Consider the following 17,218-nt stretch of genomic DNA (forward strand, 5'->3'; position numbering starts at 1 on the left):
AGCTCTTGTCTTTGATTGGTATATTCTTTTAGATCTAAAAAAATATACCAATCGAAGACAAGAATTCAGCAAGCATGCAAATCCAGCTAGCAGGAAAAAAAGCATCGTATGCTGCTGGCTTTAAATCAGCTATTGTGAATCGGATTTAAGTCTAGCTTCAGCCCCCAAATACCCGCAGATGGCATATCGATCGAGGAAAAAAACCGCCATCTCGGGTACTGTGAGTCGAACTTCTCCCTTTGCCGTCTATTGTCGTCGTCACAACCAAAAAGAGAGGAGGGACGCACCTGTATATGCGTAAATCAAGGAGATTGGGGATCAACGCGGACACAATCGTGCGAAGAGGGAGGAAATTCTCGTGGCGAAGAAGAAGGGGCAACGAAGGAGAAAATTAGAGAAAACTACGAATTCATTTGACTTCACTTGGGACGAGAGACAAATTGTGGTGGACGCTTTCTCCAAATCGACCTTTCCGTAGCTGCGATCGAAAAGGTGAGCATTCTTTCCCCTATTCATCTAGATTATTTAACGATGTACGCGAAACAAAGGCGCCGATCGATCGACTGCTTCGAGGATGTGATGATAAAATCAGGTTGACGAAACAACGAAAATAACAAGTAATAAAATGGCGAATCCAAGTCGCACAAAGAGAGCTAGGTTAAGTCGGTATCGTCAACGGTGAGGCTCCACTCGAAAATATTTTTTGCTCGAATCAGCAAGGGGATAAACTCGCTCTCACGTTAATCGTTCTCACATGTGCCGAAAAACGGAAGTCGATTTCAGATAGATAAATTCTTCAAAATCTCGCCCATTTCAACATTTGTTTACTTAAATGATCTTGTGTTTTCTTTTTTTATATTTTTCGTTTTTACACTTGAGACTTCGGCCACGTGGAATTTCGGACTATCGTCAAATGATTTCGAAATGGTTTTTGTTTTATTTAGATTAAATCCATAATTTCTACCTGATCAACTTCAATCTTGGTTTAACCATATCTTTTTTTCATCTTAAGAATTAAGAATTAAGAAAAAAAGAGTAAACTAATTCGAGATTGCATTTAATCCAAATAGGCAAAAAGAACATTAGAGAAAATCAAATTTATATTCTCAGTTGGAGACAGAATAAAAAATAAGGACTAAAAATATTCTAGAACATTCTAAAAATATTCTAGAACATTCTACAAATATTCTAGATCGATTCAAGACAATACTTTGATGTATAACCAGATTTGTTTCTATACAGATGCCTAACATAAAACTGCAGAGCTCCGATGGTGAGGTGTTCGAGGTCGATGTCGAGATAGCTAAATGTTCAGTCACCATTAAGACTATGTTGGAAGATCTCGGCATGGATGAGGATGAGGAAGAAGTTGTGCCATTGCCAAATGTTAATTCTGCGATCTTGAGGAAGGTTATACAATGGGCAACTTATCACAAAGATGATCCACCACCTCCAGAAGATGATGAGAATAAGGAGAAGCGCACTGATGATATCAGCTCTTGGGATGCTGATTTCTTGAAGGTGAGTTTTGTTGATCTTGATTAAAAGTAACATCAAATGTAATTAAATTACCAGTAACATGATATTAATGATTATAATAAATATTACTAAATGTAATGATTTATAATAAATATTATATTTTTTATAACATGAATTTAATATGAGTTACTTTATGTGATTAGGTTGATCAAGGAACTCTCTTTGAACTGATCCTGGCAGCTAATTATCTCGATATCAAAGGACTTCTAGATGTTACATGCAAAACTGTCGCTAATATGATCAAAGGCAAGACGCCTGAAGAAATTCGTAAGACATTCAACATCAAGAATGATTTCACGGCTTCCGAAGAGGAGCAAGTGCGCAAGGAGAATGAATGGTGTGAAGAAAAATAGATGGAAACGCAATCTCTTATGACCATGGAAATGTTACTTGAATGTTGAATGACCTATTTAACTCATTTGTGTTCTTAGATCTCGAATTTTACCGGCGTCTCGTTAATTTAATCAATTTCTCTCCAATGGTGAATTCCTTTTTTTTTTTGAGGAGAGATAAAAATTATAATTGTGGTCAAAATCAAATAACAGTATCCTAATTTGTACCTTCTATTATGTAGGTTCATTGTTATTTATTTCAACTAAATAAAGATAGATAAATAATTGTAAAATATTTCATGGAGTATACGTTTACACTCTACTCCTCAGAATCTAGAATGACACATATATTGCGTATTCTTATTTCGATTTATCCCAAGCAAGCTTCTAGCGCACGATTGTAGGCAGCGCTGATTTTATATAGTGATAATATTATAAATCTGTATTTAAGAGCATATTGTATACATATGGTTTAATGATATTAAATAAATTTAAAAGTGACTTTTATATTTTGTCTTGTAAGTACTTCAAAAATCAACTTGATTTCAAATATAAGTATAAAGAATTATTCGAATTCGAGCAATTTAATTTTATATTTTCATATCTTTTGCATTTATATGCAATTGAACAGTTGATAAGTTGAGAACCTTTGCCTCTTAACCTCGACGTCAAAACATAACCTGCAACGAGGCTTAATTTGGATAAATGCTTAATATTTCCTCGTTTTATTTGTTTCATAAAAAAATTTATTTTATTGCGTATTTATTTTAAAAGTTTATTTTAATGCATATTTAATTATTGGAAATATTTTATTTAAATGTATTAGTGAATATGTTAAATATATACGATGAATCAAGTGAAGCAAGTGAATATCAATTTAATTTATACGTGTTTGCATTAATTTATCTTATTATTTTATTATAATAAAATTAATTTTTAAATGTAGTCTAATCTAGTTCTTGCTCATCAAGTTTTTTTATATTGTTTCAGCTAATCGTAACAAAAAGTTAAAGGTACAAAATGATAAAAATAAGCAAACTTTGCATAATTTATGTGATTGGCTTTATCCTGATAAAACAGCTATTGAATATCATGATTTAGAAAACATTAAGATTATAAGCTATAGAGAATTGCGAAAAGCAAAAGAAACAATTTTGAATCATTTGAAATGCATAGGTCATCCTGAATTTATAGGTATCGATTCTGACATTTCAGAATATTGTGTGCCTTCTTTAATGCTTGGGTAAGGCATATTTATTTATATTAACTATATTTAATTAGAATATTTATCATGAATTTTTTTTTGACAGAATTCTTGACAGCGGACATGCTTTCTTTAATATACCTGCAGATTCACTGGTATATGCAGAGATATTTACTTCTTTGAATGTAAAATATATTTTTACAAAATGTGTGACACCTAACAAAGAGATCATATGTAAATTTAATATTTGTGAGCAATCAGTGTATTTAGTGAAATTAATGAACGTCCAAAAAAGTATCATTAATAGAAAATGGTATCATTTTGCATATGCAATTACTACTTCGGGATCAACTGGAGCACCAAAAGTAGTCAAAGTTCCTCATACATGTGTATTGCCTAATATTACAGATTTAAAGAAAATCCTGGATATAACGAATTCTGATAAAATTGCACAACTAACAAATTTTACTTTTGATCCTAGTATCATTGAGATTTTCTTGAGTCTTTATTGTGCTGCAACTTTATTTATGATTTCAAAAGCATTAGTAAACGAGACTGGAAGGTAAATATCAATAAATCCGTGTAATAAATGCCAAAAGAAAGAAAAGATGAGATCTGTAGTATAAAAATACAATTTTTTTTAGACTTTTAGAGGAAATGTTCCATGGTTGTGTAACAGTTCTTCAAATCACTCCATCGCTTCTCTTCCACAAATGGTCCACACAACGTTTAAAAACAACAATCTTAGGCAAAGATTCTAAGTTAAGAATACTTTTGTTGGGTGGAGAACCGTTTCCTAGTATGAAATTGCTTTCGGAAGCTAGTCATCCACAAAATATGACACAATTGTTTAATATCTATGGTATAACCGAAATATCGTGTTGGTCTAGTGTTAAAGAAATTATTAAAGACAGTGTAGATGAATCTTGCCTAGGCGAACCTTTATCAGAAACTGTATTTCAAATAAAAAATGAAGACAATGAAGTAATAATTAAGGGCGAAGGCACACTTTATATCGGTTAGTCTTTAATATGAATATATATGTGAAATATTTTTTGAGAAATTTAATCTTATATTACTTTTAATTATTTTATATTAATCACATTTATATTAATTATTTTTGTTTTATACGTTCAAAATAGGAAGTAGTACTAGGATCTGTATTGTTGGGAACGAAACAGAAGAAAATTTGGATAAACTAGTTTTTCGCAATACTGGCGACGTTGTTTCAGTAAGCTCTATTTCCAAATTCATTATTGAGAAAAAAAATTTTATTAATTTGTCCAAAATTTTTAAATGATAGATGAATGATAGATGAAGAAATGATAAATGTGAATCTAATAATATTAATTCTTGTTTCAGATAGACGACCAGCGTAGAATACGCTTCAAAGGAAGACGAAACAATATCGTAAAAAGATTTGGAAACAAGGTGAACTTGCGAGAGCTCGAGAGAGTCGCTACGGAATTGAGTTTCGTACGAAACTGTGCTACGTTCTGGAATGCGAAGAGCCACAAATTATACTTATGTTTGTCTATCACAGACACGAAAAGAGAAATTTCTAAGTTGAAAGATGACATAATGTCGCATTTAAAAATATTACCAGCGATCTATAAACCTGACAAGATAATTATAGTAGAATGCTTTAATTTTACTACTAGTGGAAAGATCTGCCATGCGTCACTAAGACAAATATGCAGGGATTCCGAGACGGAAGTTATTAGTGCTAATGATTTGAGTGCTGACGCGGATGAAATATTTGAAAATTTGTGGAGTAATCATATGAAATCTAAAGACGCTGGTTTTTTAGCATCAGGTGGTACGTCAATAACAGCGCTTCAGATTTCAAGCGCTGCTGCTGAAGTCTTTAATATAGAATTCCCTGAATTAGTTGGCATGTTGCTAAGAGATTGTACATTCGACAAGTGCTTCGATTACATAAAAAGTACTTTAATTAGCCGAAGTTGCGACAAAGCTATCGATCGATCTATCGATGTTTCTCTTCATGATCTTTCTAAGAAGATAGTTAATACAGAAGATTATGTAATAAAACAATCATCTCGAAATAGTTTTCCATTATCTTCGAATGAAAAACATTCTCATCAATGGTACAAATGCAGAGGAAAAATTTACGGTGATGAAAAACACATTAAATCTCGTCTAGAACATATATCAAATATTGAAGTAGTAGCAACTTACAATTTGCAGAAATGCGTTGATGCTTCACCAACTATATATCGTTATTCTCAGTAAGAACAAATAAAATTTTTTAATATCGTTTTACCTATTATCGACATCTAATAATTGATAATTCGTTAAATATTGAATTAAGATTATTATAAATGAATTAAATTCAATATTAAAATCTGAGTATTTTCGTCTTCAATATTATGGATTTAATAGAATTTTAAAAGGAGAATAACAATAAGAATTAACAATAAGATAAATATTAGAATAATTGTTCGTGTTGATTCAATAGAGTAACTTTAAAATAAAAATCAATTATTTAGTAAAAAAAAAAATTATGTATTAGGAAATATAAAAAATTTGTAAAAATTAATTTTAATATCCACGTATACATTTTTAATAGCCTATTATTGTCTTTATATATGGAATTTAAGTTTATTGCATTTATCAAAATTTAAATAGAAGGAATTTCTCATTGTATATCTTTGCATATTGATACTTCAAGAGATACGGATCTAAAATCCAAAATAATGCATACACATATAATGTTGCTTAATTTTTAGATCAGAATTGTATGCAACAGTCGGTTCACATTCCGGAATTATATGTACTATTAATCTACTAAAAACCGATAGTATCCCATACGAAGTAAAACTACCAGACAGGATAGAAGCTTCCATTTTAGTTTTAGCTGATTTTCGCGGAATTGTTGGTAAGTATTGATAATCAAATGCTGATATTTAATAATAAGCGACACAATGAACATTTTTAATTGCAGGCTGTTACGATGGATGTATTTATTGTATCCATTTAAAAACTGGTAATATAATATGGAAGTTTCAAACACAAGATATGGTTAAATGCACGGCGATAATGTGTATGCAAGAAAATAAAATATTTGTAGGCTCTTATGATTTGCATGTATATTGTCTTTCCATAGAGGTAGGTGGCAGTATTGAATGCAATATTTTAAAATTAATCTTAATGTTATCTCATATCTTAATTATTAGTTGAAGCATATAATAAATTAAAAATTCCTGCTTTATCTGCGAAATATATCATTCCACAGGATGGTATTCAAATATGGAAAACTAAAGCGAGTCAAGGTGGAATCTGTGCGACCGGCTGCTTGCATCAACAATCGAGTTCGGTTCTTTTCGGAACGTTAGATGGTTCGTGTCTGGCGCTAGAACAATCTTCGGGACGTATTATATGGAAATGCAAACTGCAGAACCCGATATTTGTTGCGCCTGTGGTTCTTCAGACTGGATACGCTCTATTTTGTTCAGTCGCTGGAGCACTGCATTGCTTCGATATCGAAACCGATTGCCAGGTAAAGCATATTTTTTTCTATTATCGCTCGATATGTTCCATGAATTTTATTATTACAGATGTGGCAATACATGATATACGGCAATGTGTTTTCCTATCCAGTAATATGGACTCTTGAATCTACCGGCGATGAGTATATCATTTTGGCTAGCCATAACAAAAATCTGTATTGTCTAGAAACATCACGGGAGATAATCGAAAAAAACGAGCCGAAATTGAAGTATACATTACAATTGCAGTCGTCAATTTTCGCGACCTCTTGGTGCGAAGATGGATATATATTTGTAGCGTGCACAGATGGAATCTTCAAGATATATGATCTTCCGGAAGGCAAATTGTTAGCGACCAAACAACTTCCCGGCGAAACGTTCTCCTCGCCGGTTGTTCATAATGATATTGCTGTCTTAGGATGTAGAGACAATAATCTGTACGTTTTGAAATTTGGATAAATGTAATATAATATATGAAAATTTATACTGGATGCGATTATTATATTAGATTCCTCGCAATCTTCGAGCTTTAAGACTGGTCGGAATTGCAAAGGTACATGGTTAATACAATATCGTTTATTCCATTCAGCTCTCGTGTGTTACAAGTTGATGGATAACGACGAAACGTATCCGTTGCAGTTGAGACAAGTGTTCGTTATCTGAGTGTACCCGCTTCCCATCGGATTTTCGTATGCAATGTGAAATTGTGTGCGCCCGTCGTAACCCATGCGAGTGCAAGCAAAATGTAAATCTAAGAAAACGATGATTCATCTCTTCTTCTCCGACGATATACATACGCCGTTCGTTAATTGATCGATGTGCTCATGCAAACGTTCGCGCGCTCACTCGTCCTTATCAGATATAGTACGATATAGTAATGACGCCCATGTTTATTATGTAAATGAAATAGTCCGGATCTCAAGCTCACACGAAACAACAATATTTCAACGACTCCATTTTCTCATATTTATATATATATATATATATGTATACATATTTTCTTTTTATAATATATAATATATTTATATACTATATATAGATCTATAATATATCTATAATGAAATGCTTGGCCGCTCCGGATATCCTTCTTCGTTTACTTATACTTCAATATCGATCTTTTCATTTATCTTTTTTCCTTTCGTTTCTTCTTTTTCTTTCATCTGCTCTCGATTTTGTCTATTTTGCAAGCGTGTATGAGCATGCGACTTTTCTATTTCTAATTTTGTTTCTGAACGCACGTTGAAGATACCTGTCTAATCGTGCTGTCGCAACAGTTACGATTCGTTTCCTAAACGAATATTATTTTAACGGGAAAAACGGATTTGGAAGATGAAACATAATTACAATTATATACGCGAGTACACATCGAATAATGCATTTTACATCTCTGCTATGCCTAATTTTGCTACACAGACAATAAGCAAAGGAAAAGTCAATGGAATATTTTTGCCCGCCATTTGGCGATTCGTATAAAATTATATCATTGCTCGATTACTTTGTTCGAAATGATAAATGCAACTTAGACAATCTAAAAAAAAAAAGTTTAAATACAGATAAACTTTATCCAGATTCACATTAACCTCTTCAGAAATTCTTCAGAAATATCTCGTCTATATCTGTAGGAATTAGCGGTGCTAATCTAAACAGAGATATGACTTACATTGTATCATTGTCAGTTTAACAATTATATCGTAGCTATTTTATAGCAACATAATGACATTGCTACAGTACCTGCAAACTTTTTCTGTACAATTTTAATCTGCCGATGAACGTTTCTCTTGTATTTTGATACGTTAAAATATGATACATAGGTATTGTATATACGCATTGTATGACAAATATCTTGGTTACCTTTATCTTTGTTTTTTTTATTATAATTTTTTGTTCAAACGTATATTGGCAGATTGGATTCACATTTCGTGTAAAATATAAATTTATAAGAGGATGTTACCTTATATAATCCGGTGTTCGAAGTCGTAGAAATAGAGTCCGAAAGTTTTTTCATGTGAATGTGGAGGATTCGTGCGCTTTGGACAGGACTGTGTCGCAGGAACGGCAGGACGAGATTAGGACGAGATAAGATAATAAGACAGAGAGAGATTAGTAGAGAGGGAATTTAGCCAACTTTGCCTTTGTTTCATCCTCTATCAAAGAGAATCTACATAATTAGGCACAGGTCTGCTCGCAGCTTGACTTATTCTGTGGTATCTGCCTTGAGACACTGTCGCATGCCAACGCAGTCAGCAATCGTCGAGCGATGTTTTCCCCTTTTTTTTTTTACTCGAATACGTTGACGTTTCGATTTCTCCATGTGATGTATATAATGCATGCACGCATTCTGTGATTACGGTTACTGATCCTCGTCGCCGAGTTCATGCTTGACCTTATTGAAGTCGAACTCCTCACCGGTGGCGCGCTTGAATATATCGAGCACATCTAAGCAGGTGGTTTCAAAATGAGTAGTGGCATCATAGCTAGTGGATATGAATATCTGGCTGTTGAGACCATCGTCCACTGGAACCATATAATCGGAGATGCTGACAAATTTCTGCCTAATCGGACCGAGTAAGTCTAAACCGGGTTTAATCTCGGTTTCCGGATTCTTCGTTTCCACTGTGGTCGAGACCATGGCGATGAACCAGCCTTTTGCCGCAACTTGATGAGTATGTGATACGAGAGATACATATATATCAGAATTGCGACCGACCTAAAAAACAAAATTGTTTAATTTAAATTATACAAGAAAAAGCTTACAAATATTACAATGACACATTCACATTTATGTTAATAATGTCCATTTAATATAGATTAATTTTAATCTTAATTTTTTAAGTTACTTTGTTTTATTTTTTTTCAGTTCTCATAATTGAAGAAAGATAAAAAATAAATTGAAGTACACGTTGAAAAAATTAAAATTAGTATTATTAAATTTAAATAAAATTGTTATTAAATTTATTATTATTAATGTACACATTGATAAAAACGAACATAGGTAACTTGAATAAACTAAATGAAAAAGTTTCGTGTTAAGTCTTACAATTGAGAAAAGTTTTTATAATATGCAATTTAGGAAGAAAGAGATTGAAAGAATTTGAATCATCAGAGTTCGAAAATTACACACATGAGATAAAATCTATTGTCAATTACCTGCTTTTGAGGAATGATGATTTGTGTAGATAATGCGTCAGCTGTGTTTGGTATAGGATGATCCATGAGACATATGCATCTTATTACTTGACCAACCTTCTTCACGCGATCAGATACGTATGTGGGATCGCAAAAAACTTGTTTGCATTGAGCTACCTCATCGCCGGAACGAACACCGACCACCTGCGAGACAATAATTAATTTCAATGACTTGTCTTAAGTTTAATGGCAGAGATACGATAAACACAGCCACTCACCTTGCCGTCCTTCATGACGATTTCATCAATCGGCTTGTCCAGCATGTACGTGCCACCATAAATGGCGCTAAGTCGCGCGAAACCCTGAGGAAGTTCACCTAGACCGTACATCGGATAGAGATATGGCGATTTTCCATATCGCGCTAAACTATCACTATATAGCTTGATCCTTCTGATGGTAGTTATCGCAGTTTGGCTTATGTAGTCATCGTCCCTGATTAAAAACGCAAACATTAATATTCTTTAACAGACGGATATAAATATTTAACAATTTTATATCTCTATAAAAGACATTTTAATTACTTGTTCTACAAAACCAGCCTTCCTTATTATTACCTGTATAATGCTAACGCGTGACCAGTAAAATCCTGCGTGTTTTTATCCAGGCTAAATTTGCTGTATAGAGCGCTCATGCTGTTATTGAACGGGTCAAAGCCATCCCACGTCTTTGGATCGTCCTCCTGCATATTCTGCACCCACATGAGGAAGCTGCGGAATCGTCGCTTCTCGAATAAGCCCATCAGATCGCTGGATAGAGCCTCTTGCTGATCGATCGGTACCTTCGAGATCTTGCCCGACTTGTATACGTACGAGCCCTCCACCGATTTGAACTCCAAGTAACGTGTCACGCCCGTGTGAATGAGCAGCTTGACGAGAAGACCATTCGCCATCAGGAATTTTGGTATCAAGTCAACGTTCCAGTCTCGACCCCGGCCATAGCTCTCGTCCGGCGATGGGGCCTTGAACTTGCTAAATAGGATAATAAACATGATAATTAATAGCGAATATCTACACGCAAGCGCGATATTTTTTAATTAATCTACCTAAATTATAAATGTATACTATATTATGTCATTTTGAAAAAACATTATGGTAAATATAATAAGACTTCATAAAGCAAAATTAAATTACATTTAATTAAAGTAGTTGCTTTTTACATGGTAATTAGGGACATTAAAATATCTCTTTCTGCTTTTTAATTCCCTTATGGAACTTGTTGCGAGAAAATTTTGACCTACAAAGTCTCAGGAGAAATATGTAAAAAGGTTAAAACTATAAAATATCGACCAATTCGACGGTTTTCGAGTTTCCATCACCCGTAATTAAAAAGATCTTCAGCCGGACTTCCGTTTCCGTGTTATTTTATCTGAGAATTTTATCTGAGAAACCGCAAGTGAGGATTATCGGCGAACATTATTTTTGCATTCGGTTTCGCCGTGTCGAGGCGTTAATGTTATTTGCGAATATGAATCCGTTGCATACGCTGACAATTCGTTGATAAACGATGATTAAGCGATATCGCGGATTACACGACGCGAATTCAAGGACGTCAATTTATTGACAGTGATAGGTAGATTAGCCGCGTGCGATAATTCATGAGAGAAATCGTGGTGGTCGCTTTTCGTTATTGGCTTCTCCATACCAGTGTGAGTTCGTAGAAGCGTTACAACATAAATACGTTCCGCAGTCATCCGACTATATCCCTCGCCGATTATCCTCCGCCGATATCGATTAATTTTATTTCCGTCCGGATTCATCCCAAGTCTCGTTTAAATTCGTCGTTAAAATTCGTCGATACGCGGAACGAACGTCTCAATCGCTTCTTCTCCCACTTGTTTGGATTCATTAAATCCGCGATTCGCGATTGTAATAAACGGAAAGCCACCGAGGACTCGCGTGTCGCGACGTGCGTTTCTCGCGTTATTTTTTTTTTTTTTTTTTTTTATGCGAGACACGTAATTACACGCAATCTTCGGAACGGCGGTCGTTCCGCTTTCCATCTGCATTCGGCACGAGTCAAGTCCTCCTTCTCTTCCTCTGTCTTCCTTTCCTCGATGGACTTTCATGCTCGCGCGGTTCTGTACAAGAGAACTTAACGGAGTGTCGAGTGTCAGCAAAATAGGATATCCGCTTTTCAGGTGACACCTCGGTACATCTCGGCAAGATATAGTTATGTATGAAACACAGAGAGAAAAAAATAGATAGATACTGTTACTTGTTAAGCATTCTAGAATTGTATCTTCTCATTGCGCTACAATAGTATACATAATGTACAAAATGTAGAATATTGGAAATCAAATTCATGTAATGAATAATGAAAAATTAATATAAATAGAGAAATTGAGAAATAATAGAGAAGAAATAACGAGATAACAGAGAAAAATAAATATAAGACAAAATTTAACAAAGATGCAAATAATAAATATAGAAGTAGGATTTCTATTCAAATCTATAAAAAAACTTTCTGAGAAAATCCACATTTTTTAAATATTTTGTTTAAAACAAAATTGTTAAATATAAATTTAAAATAAGTTTGTTTTTGTGTGCGCGCTTTTTTGTTTGATCAAGGAAAATCTCTTATATTTAAATATTAAGGCTTGTCACTCTATACATATAGAGTATATATTTTTTATATATATTTTTTAGATATATTTTTTTATAAATATTAAGTTATACATAAATAAACACAATGTACGCATGTATTATTAACTTGAACAATTGATGAATTATCAACAGATTTATTTTAAGAGAAATTATTATTAATCATAACATTTTTTTCTAAGAGGAATAAAACAAAATTAAATTGAGAAATAAAATTTCCAAAGATCCATTGAGTTGCAATAAAGCTCTGTGAAATTTTCAAGAATAGAAAAAAAATTTCTTGAAATCCAAGTTTTTCCAGAGAGTAAAGATGTCATGAAAAAAAATGTATTACTGAAAGTGTTCGCAAGAGAGGAAAAAAAAAGAGAGAGCTAAGAAGCAAAAGACTCTAATTACGAACTTTTGACACTCCATTGCATCTTTTTTACATGAATTATCGTGAAAAAGTGTCGCGAAAGAGTTCGCGGAATAGGAAAAACGGAACAATGTTATCTCGAGCATTATCTTTTTCCTTTGTTATCCATCGCGATGACGTGGCGAAATAAAAAATCCTATCTCATGTTCAGCTGTCTATAGAATGTCATAGAATGATCAGCTTCCACCGCAGAAAACTTCCATAAATAAATAAATAAATAAGAGCTAGCGAACGCGTACTGGAATATTGTTGCTTGCTGAAATATTCAACATTAAATGTTAGAAAGCAATGATAAATAATAGCTTTCGCCACGAAATTAACCCAGGCTTGTTAATGGCCGAGCGATTGGAAGCTGGATACTTGGCGCAACGCGGAAATTACGTCGCCAAGAAAATTGCACGTGAAACCGGAGGAGAGAAACGGAGAAGGACGATGAAGGTAATTGGCACGATGATCTGAAGTTCGTGTTTCCTACGTGATTAGTAATGATAAACAGTAGTATTTTGCATGGAATCGTTGACAATTATGGCAAAATATCTCTGACACGCGCGTGGACACGATATTCTTGTGAAACGTGATCGTTGAAACGTACGTTGAAATCAAAATCGTCGGTTTTGTTGTTGTACACTGTTACTTATCGTGAATTTTTCAGTAGTCGAGGATAATGGGACAAACGTCGAAACAAACAACGCGCTCTCGTGTATCGATGGGAAATGCAAATTGACGAATTATCAACAACTCATAAGAGTAAAATTGTCAAAAATTTTTTGAGGGGTAGAATTTAAATTTAAAGACAAAATTAGAAAAAGATTGATTTTATATATATATGTGTATATATATATATATATATATATATATATATATATATATATATGAAATCATATATGTATTAACTGTATATCGAGAACCAATCTTACATAGAACAATTGAAAATCTGCGGTAGAAAGCGCACAAATATTACTAATATAACTTTAACAATTTTTTTCTATTTTAAAATGACAGAGAAAATTAAATAGAAAGAGGAAGTAGAAATAAATGCTCTGATGAGCAAATAAGAAATTTATTGATTAGTAATCTGTATTTTGGTGCGGAAAAGAGAAAAAGAGAGGAATAAAAAGTGCAGCTGAGAAATGTCAGTGCGAAATACCGCAATGAGGCGCGGAGGAATTTAGAATCGGGATGAAGATCGACGGGGATCGCCGATCGCCTTCGACGAAAGGTAAGAAGGAATCTCTTCATCAAGGTGAGTTTAGAATTGAACGCGGGATCAAATTATCGCGTGGCGAGTGTAGAATCGCAGACGATTTCGCGACGTTCGATCGAGCGGTTCTCTCGGAGGGGGCGGACGCTCTCTCTCACCCTCCCTCTCCTTTCTATGCTCGAGTGTAACCGTCGCGAAGGCCGACGGTACCAAACTTTCCGCTGTTCGTTCGACTGGGGTCGGTAGCAACGACCGGAATTCGCAATTAGCGCCGGAGTTGAACGCGCAGCGCTCTGTTGTCAAATCCCGACGTTTATCGCCTCTTCCTCTTCCCTTTTTTTCCCATGTATTTTTCTATTCGTTTTATTTTTATTTCCGGATAGGAGGAAAATAAGTAAAAAATTCTCCTTAATTTTCTGCGCAGCACTCTCTCTTTACTTTTTGTCTTTCAAACGTTTCCAACGTCAACGTCTAATATCTAATTGCGAGTGCAGAGAGTGTAACGCGGTGCAACGCGCGTAAAAACGGAGAAGTCGATGTCAGAATGAGAATTTATTTCGCGTTCCCATGGGAGGTGTGCGTGCTCGCGAGAAACGATCCCGTTGCGATTTTCAGACGGACGCGCGCGCGTCCCGACGGTCGATTCGATTAATCGTAGAAGGAAAAAGAAATGAGAGTCAAACGTGACCACCGCGTTCGGACGATTCACGCGCGCGGCGGGAATGCGGGCTCGAGAATCGATACGTCCCCCCCCCCCTCCTCCCGCCCGACCCGCCGCGCCGACATGTGGCGCACTTCCGACGGTACGTGATGCCGTTTTCCCCGTACATATTTCTTCCTCCGGCCCTCCCATCTCCTCTCCCTCTTTCTTTCTTTTTTTCTTTCCACGTTGCTTCCTGCGGGTGCCGATCGACATGATTTTGATCGCGGAAGAAAGGGAGATCGATATCCGCAATTGCGTCGTGTCACGTCACCCCAGCTGTCGACGATGACGGTTTCCCGCCGGGGGTGGGAGGTGGGAGGGGGCGGAATAGGAAGGCGGGGAGAGAGGGAAAGTAAGATGGACTCGTGTAACGTAAAACGTTCAGAGATATCCGTTCGGAGTCCTTTTCCGGAAACCTTTTCCCTCTAATTTTCTGAACTTTCGTGTTGCTTTAAGAGAGAAACAGGAAGGGGAGAAGGGAGAGAGAACGGGTGCTCACCTGAAAAGATCCTCGAGGGGCGTGATGGAGGCCGACTCGCCGCCGTAGTACTTGTTGCGATCGATGTGAAGCACTCGTTTACCGCTGACAGACAGCATGCCCGAGAGGATGCACTCCTTTAGGCCGGTGCCGAGGACGATCGCATCGTACTCTTCATTCATGTTTGCGCCGGGGTGAAGAAGCCGAGAGACGAAAAGAGAAAGACAGAGAGAGATGAGAGCGGTGCTCGATTAAACGGCGATCGCTTGAACGCCCTGAAGTCTGCTACTACTGGCGAACTCGCCGTTTCTTTCCCTCGCGATGTGGCTCTTCTTTCACCCTAGAATTCTCTCTCGCTTGTCGCGTGTCCCTGCGACGACGCGCGATCAAAAAGACGCTGCCTGGCGCGGTTACTACGTGACACGACACGACACGGCACGACACTGCACGGCGTGGCGCGCGGAGCGGAAGGAAGACCGAGCTCTTTCTCGCTCTGTCGACGGCGACGACAACGACGACGACGACGACGACGGCGGCGGCGGTGACGGTGACGGTGACGGCGACGGCGATGGCGGTGGCGCGGCGGTGACGTCGACTTTTCCCCTAGATTTGCGTGTCACGCCGACGCATTGCGAAGCGGCTCTAAAGAGAGCCTGAAGCCTTTATTTAATCCGCGCGATCGATAGATGTAGGATTACTTGTTTTTTATTGCAATTTAAAAAAATATATTTTTTATGATTTATATTTTAAATCCTCTTTTATCGATAAAAGTGTCTCTAAAAGTTTTTAAGCCATTTTTAGAAACACTTTTATCAATAAAAGAGAATTCAGAATATGAGTCTATATGTATATTATTTGAAACGTTATATGAATAAACTCGAATTATAAAGCAATTAACGTGTAAATAAAATAACATAACTTTTTTCTAAAAGGAAATATGTGTAATTAATATTTTTCATAATGAATAAATAACTTTTGATCATAAATATTTCTCGACCACAAGAAAAGAACTTGTAATTTATAGAAAGATTTTGAATTATGTTGAGTATCGAATGTATAATTTAAAAATATATAAAATATAAAAAAGTTAATAAAAAATTAATTATACGCATCAAATTAATAATTTTAAAACAAAATTTAAATTCTAGATATATTATTTGGCATTTTAATATTAACAATACATTGTTTCTCTGTATAAGAATTAATGGAAATTTAAAATTAAATAATTTTCAAACCGTTAAATTTTTGCTTAGCTTGTATAAATAGTTAGAATAATGACAGAATAATGTATATAATTTGAATGTATATCTTTTTGATAATGTTTTGATATGTAATACATTCTTAATATATATTCTTAATTACAATTTTATGGACGGAAAGGTATTATGGAAAAGGGAATTACGCAAGATAAGAAAAATCAGAATATCATCCGCAATTACTGCGATAACGAGCTTTTTTTCAGTTATTTATAATGAAAAAGTGAAGAAAAGGAAGATTTATTCTGTCTGAAGATTTATGATGTTTATCATATTATCTATTAGCATTGCATATCGCGAACTAAATTTACTTAATTTAACAGTCAGCTATCAAGGTGTATAAATTCGTTACATCATAATTGTAATTGTTATATATCTTATTTAAAAAAGATACTCTCGCAAATCTATAATTAACTGAAAAAATTAAATGGTATAATAAAAAAAAATATTATTTAGAAGAAAAGAGTGATGCTTGCGGAATTTTGTCAAAAGGTATAATACATTTAATAATAAGTAATCCTTTATTATATATTAATATGTAGGATTATAATTTTTTACTGCATAGATAAGATAGATAAGGATAGATAAGCGACTAACATTGGGTTCGACTCCAACCAATCAAATTTCGAGTTAAATGTCATTTTTGACGAACGCGGCTTGCGCTTTTTAGTGATATTTCGCATCTACATCGTTTCCTAGGGCCGTTTCGTTCGTCATATTGCCCGTTCTGTGATTCGCGTCGCTAGATGTCGCTAAGTTCACGGTAATTCACAAGCTCTCGGCTGAGCTCGGCAC

At 35.1% G+C, this 17,218-nt stretch overlaps 3 protein-coding genes across 4 annotated transcripts; 2 read left to right on the forward strand and 1 right to left on the reverse strand.

Moving 5' to 3' along the window:
* The first annotated feature begins 207 nt into the window (after positions 1 to 207).
* Positions 208 to 2,378, forward strand: SkpA (S-phase kinase associated protein 1 SKP1-related A). Its single transcript, XM_011639296.2, has 3 exons — positions 208 to 492; positions 1,243 to 1,521; positions 1,683 to 2,378. The coding sequence occupies exons 2-3, from the start codon at positions 1,243 to 1,245 to the stop codon at positions 1,890 to 1,892; spliced, it is 489 nt and encodes a 162-aa protein (XP_011637598.1). The 5' UTR covers positions 208 to 492; the 3' UTR covers positions 1,893 to 2,378.
* Positions 2,282 to 7,075, forward strand: Aasdh (Aminoadipate-semialdehyde dehydrogenase). 2 transcript variants are annotated; one of them, XM_089071292.1, is made up of 10 exons: positions 2,282 to 2,389; positions 2,862 to 3,114; positions 3,182 to 3,637; positions 3,720 to 4,093; positions 4,218 to 4,306; positions 4,438 to 5,324; positions 5,826 to 5,974; positions 6,041 to 6,204; positions 6,332 to 6,595; positions 6,654 to 7,075. In XM_089071292.1, the coding sequence occupies exons 1-10, from the start codon at positions 2,347 to 2,349 to the stop codon at positions 7,041 to 7,043; spliced, it is 3,069 nt and encodes a 1,022-aa protein (XP_088927418.1). In that variant the 5' UTR covers positions 2,282 to 2,346; the 3' UTR covers positions 7,044 to 7,075. The 2 variants fall into 2 exon arrangements, with proteins under 2 accessions (XP_088927418.1, XP_088927421.1); XM_089071295.1 differs by lacking the exons at positions 2,282 to 2,389; positions 2,862 to 3,114 and having other exon boundaries at positions 3,249 to 3,388; positions 3,484 to 3,637.
* A 70-nt stretch (positions 7,076 to 7,145) lies between these two features.
* Gdi (GDP dissociation inhibitor) lies at positions 7,146 to 15,718 on the reverse strand. The gene is made up of 5 exons (XM_011639302.3): positions 15,189 to 15,718; positions 10,325 to 10,738; positions 9,989 to 10,202; positions 9,732 to 9,914; positions 7,146 to 9,291 (listed from the first exon to the last, which is right to left on the reverse strand). The coding sequence occupies exons 1-5, from the start codon at positions 15,347 to 15,349 to the stop codon at positions 8,935 to 8,937; spliced, it is 1,329 nt and encodes a 442-aa protein (XP_011637604.1). The 5' UTR covers positions 15,350 to 15,718; the 3' UTR covers positions 7,146 to 8,934.
* Between the last annotated feature and the right edge of the window lie 1,500 nt (positions 15,719 to 17,218).

The sequence above is a fragment of the Pogonomyrmex barbatus genome, unplaced genomic scaffold (assembly GCF_055798465.1).
Source record: "Pogonomyrmex barbatus isolate J1 unplaced genomic scaffold, ASM5579846v1 scaffold1, whole genome shotgun sequence".
In the NCBI taxonomy this organism is placed as follows: Eukaryota; Metazoa; Arthropoda; class Insecta; order Hymenoptera; family Formicidae; genus Pogonomyrmex; species Pogonomyrmex barbatus.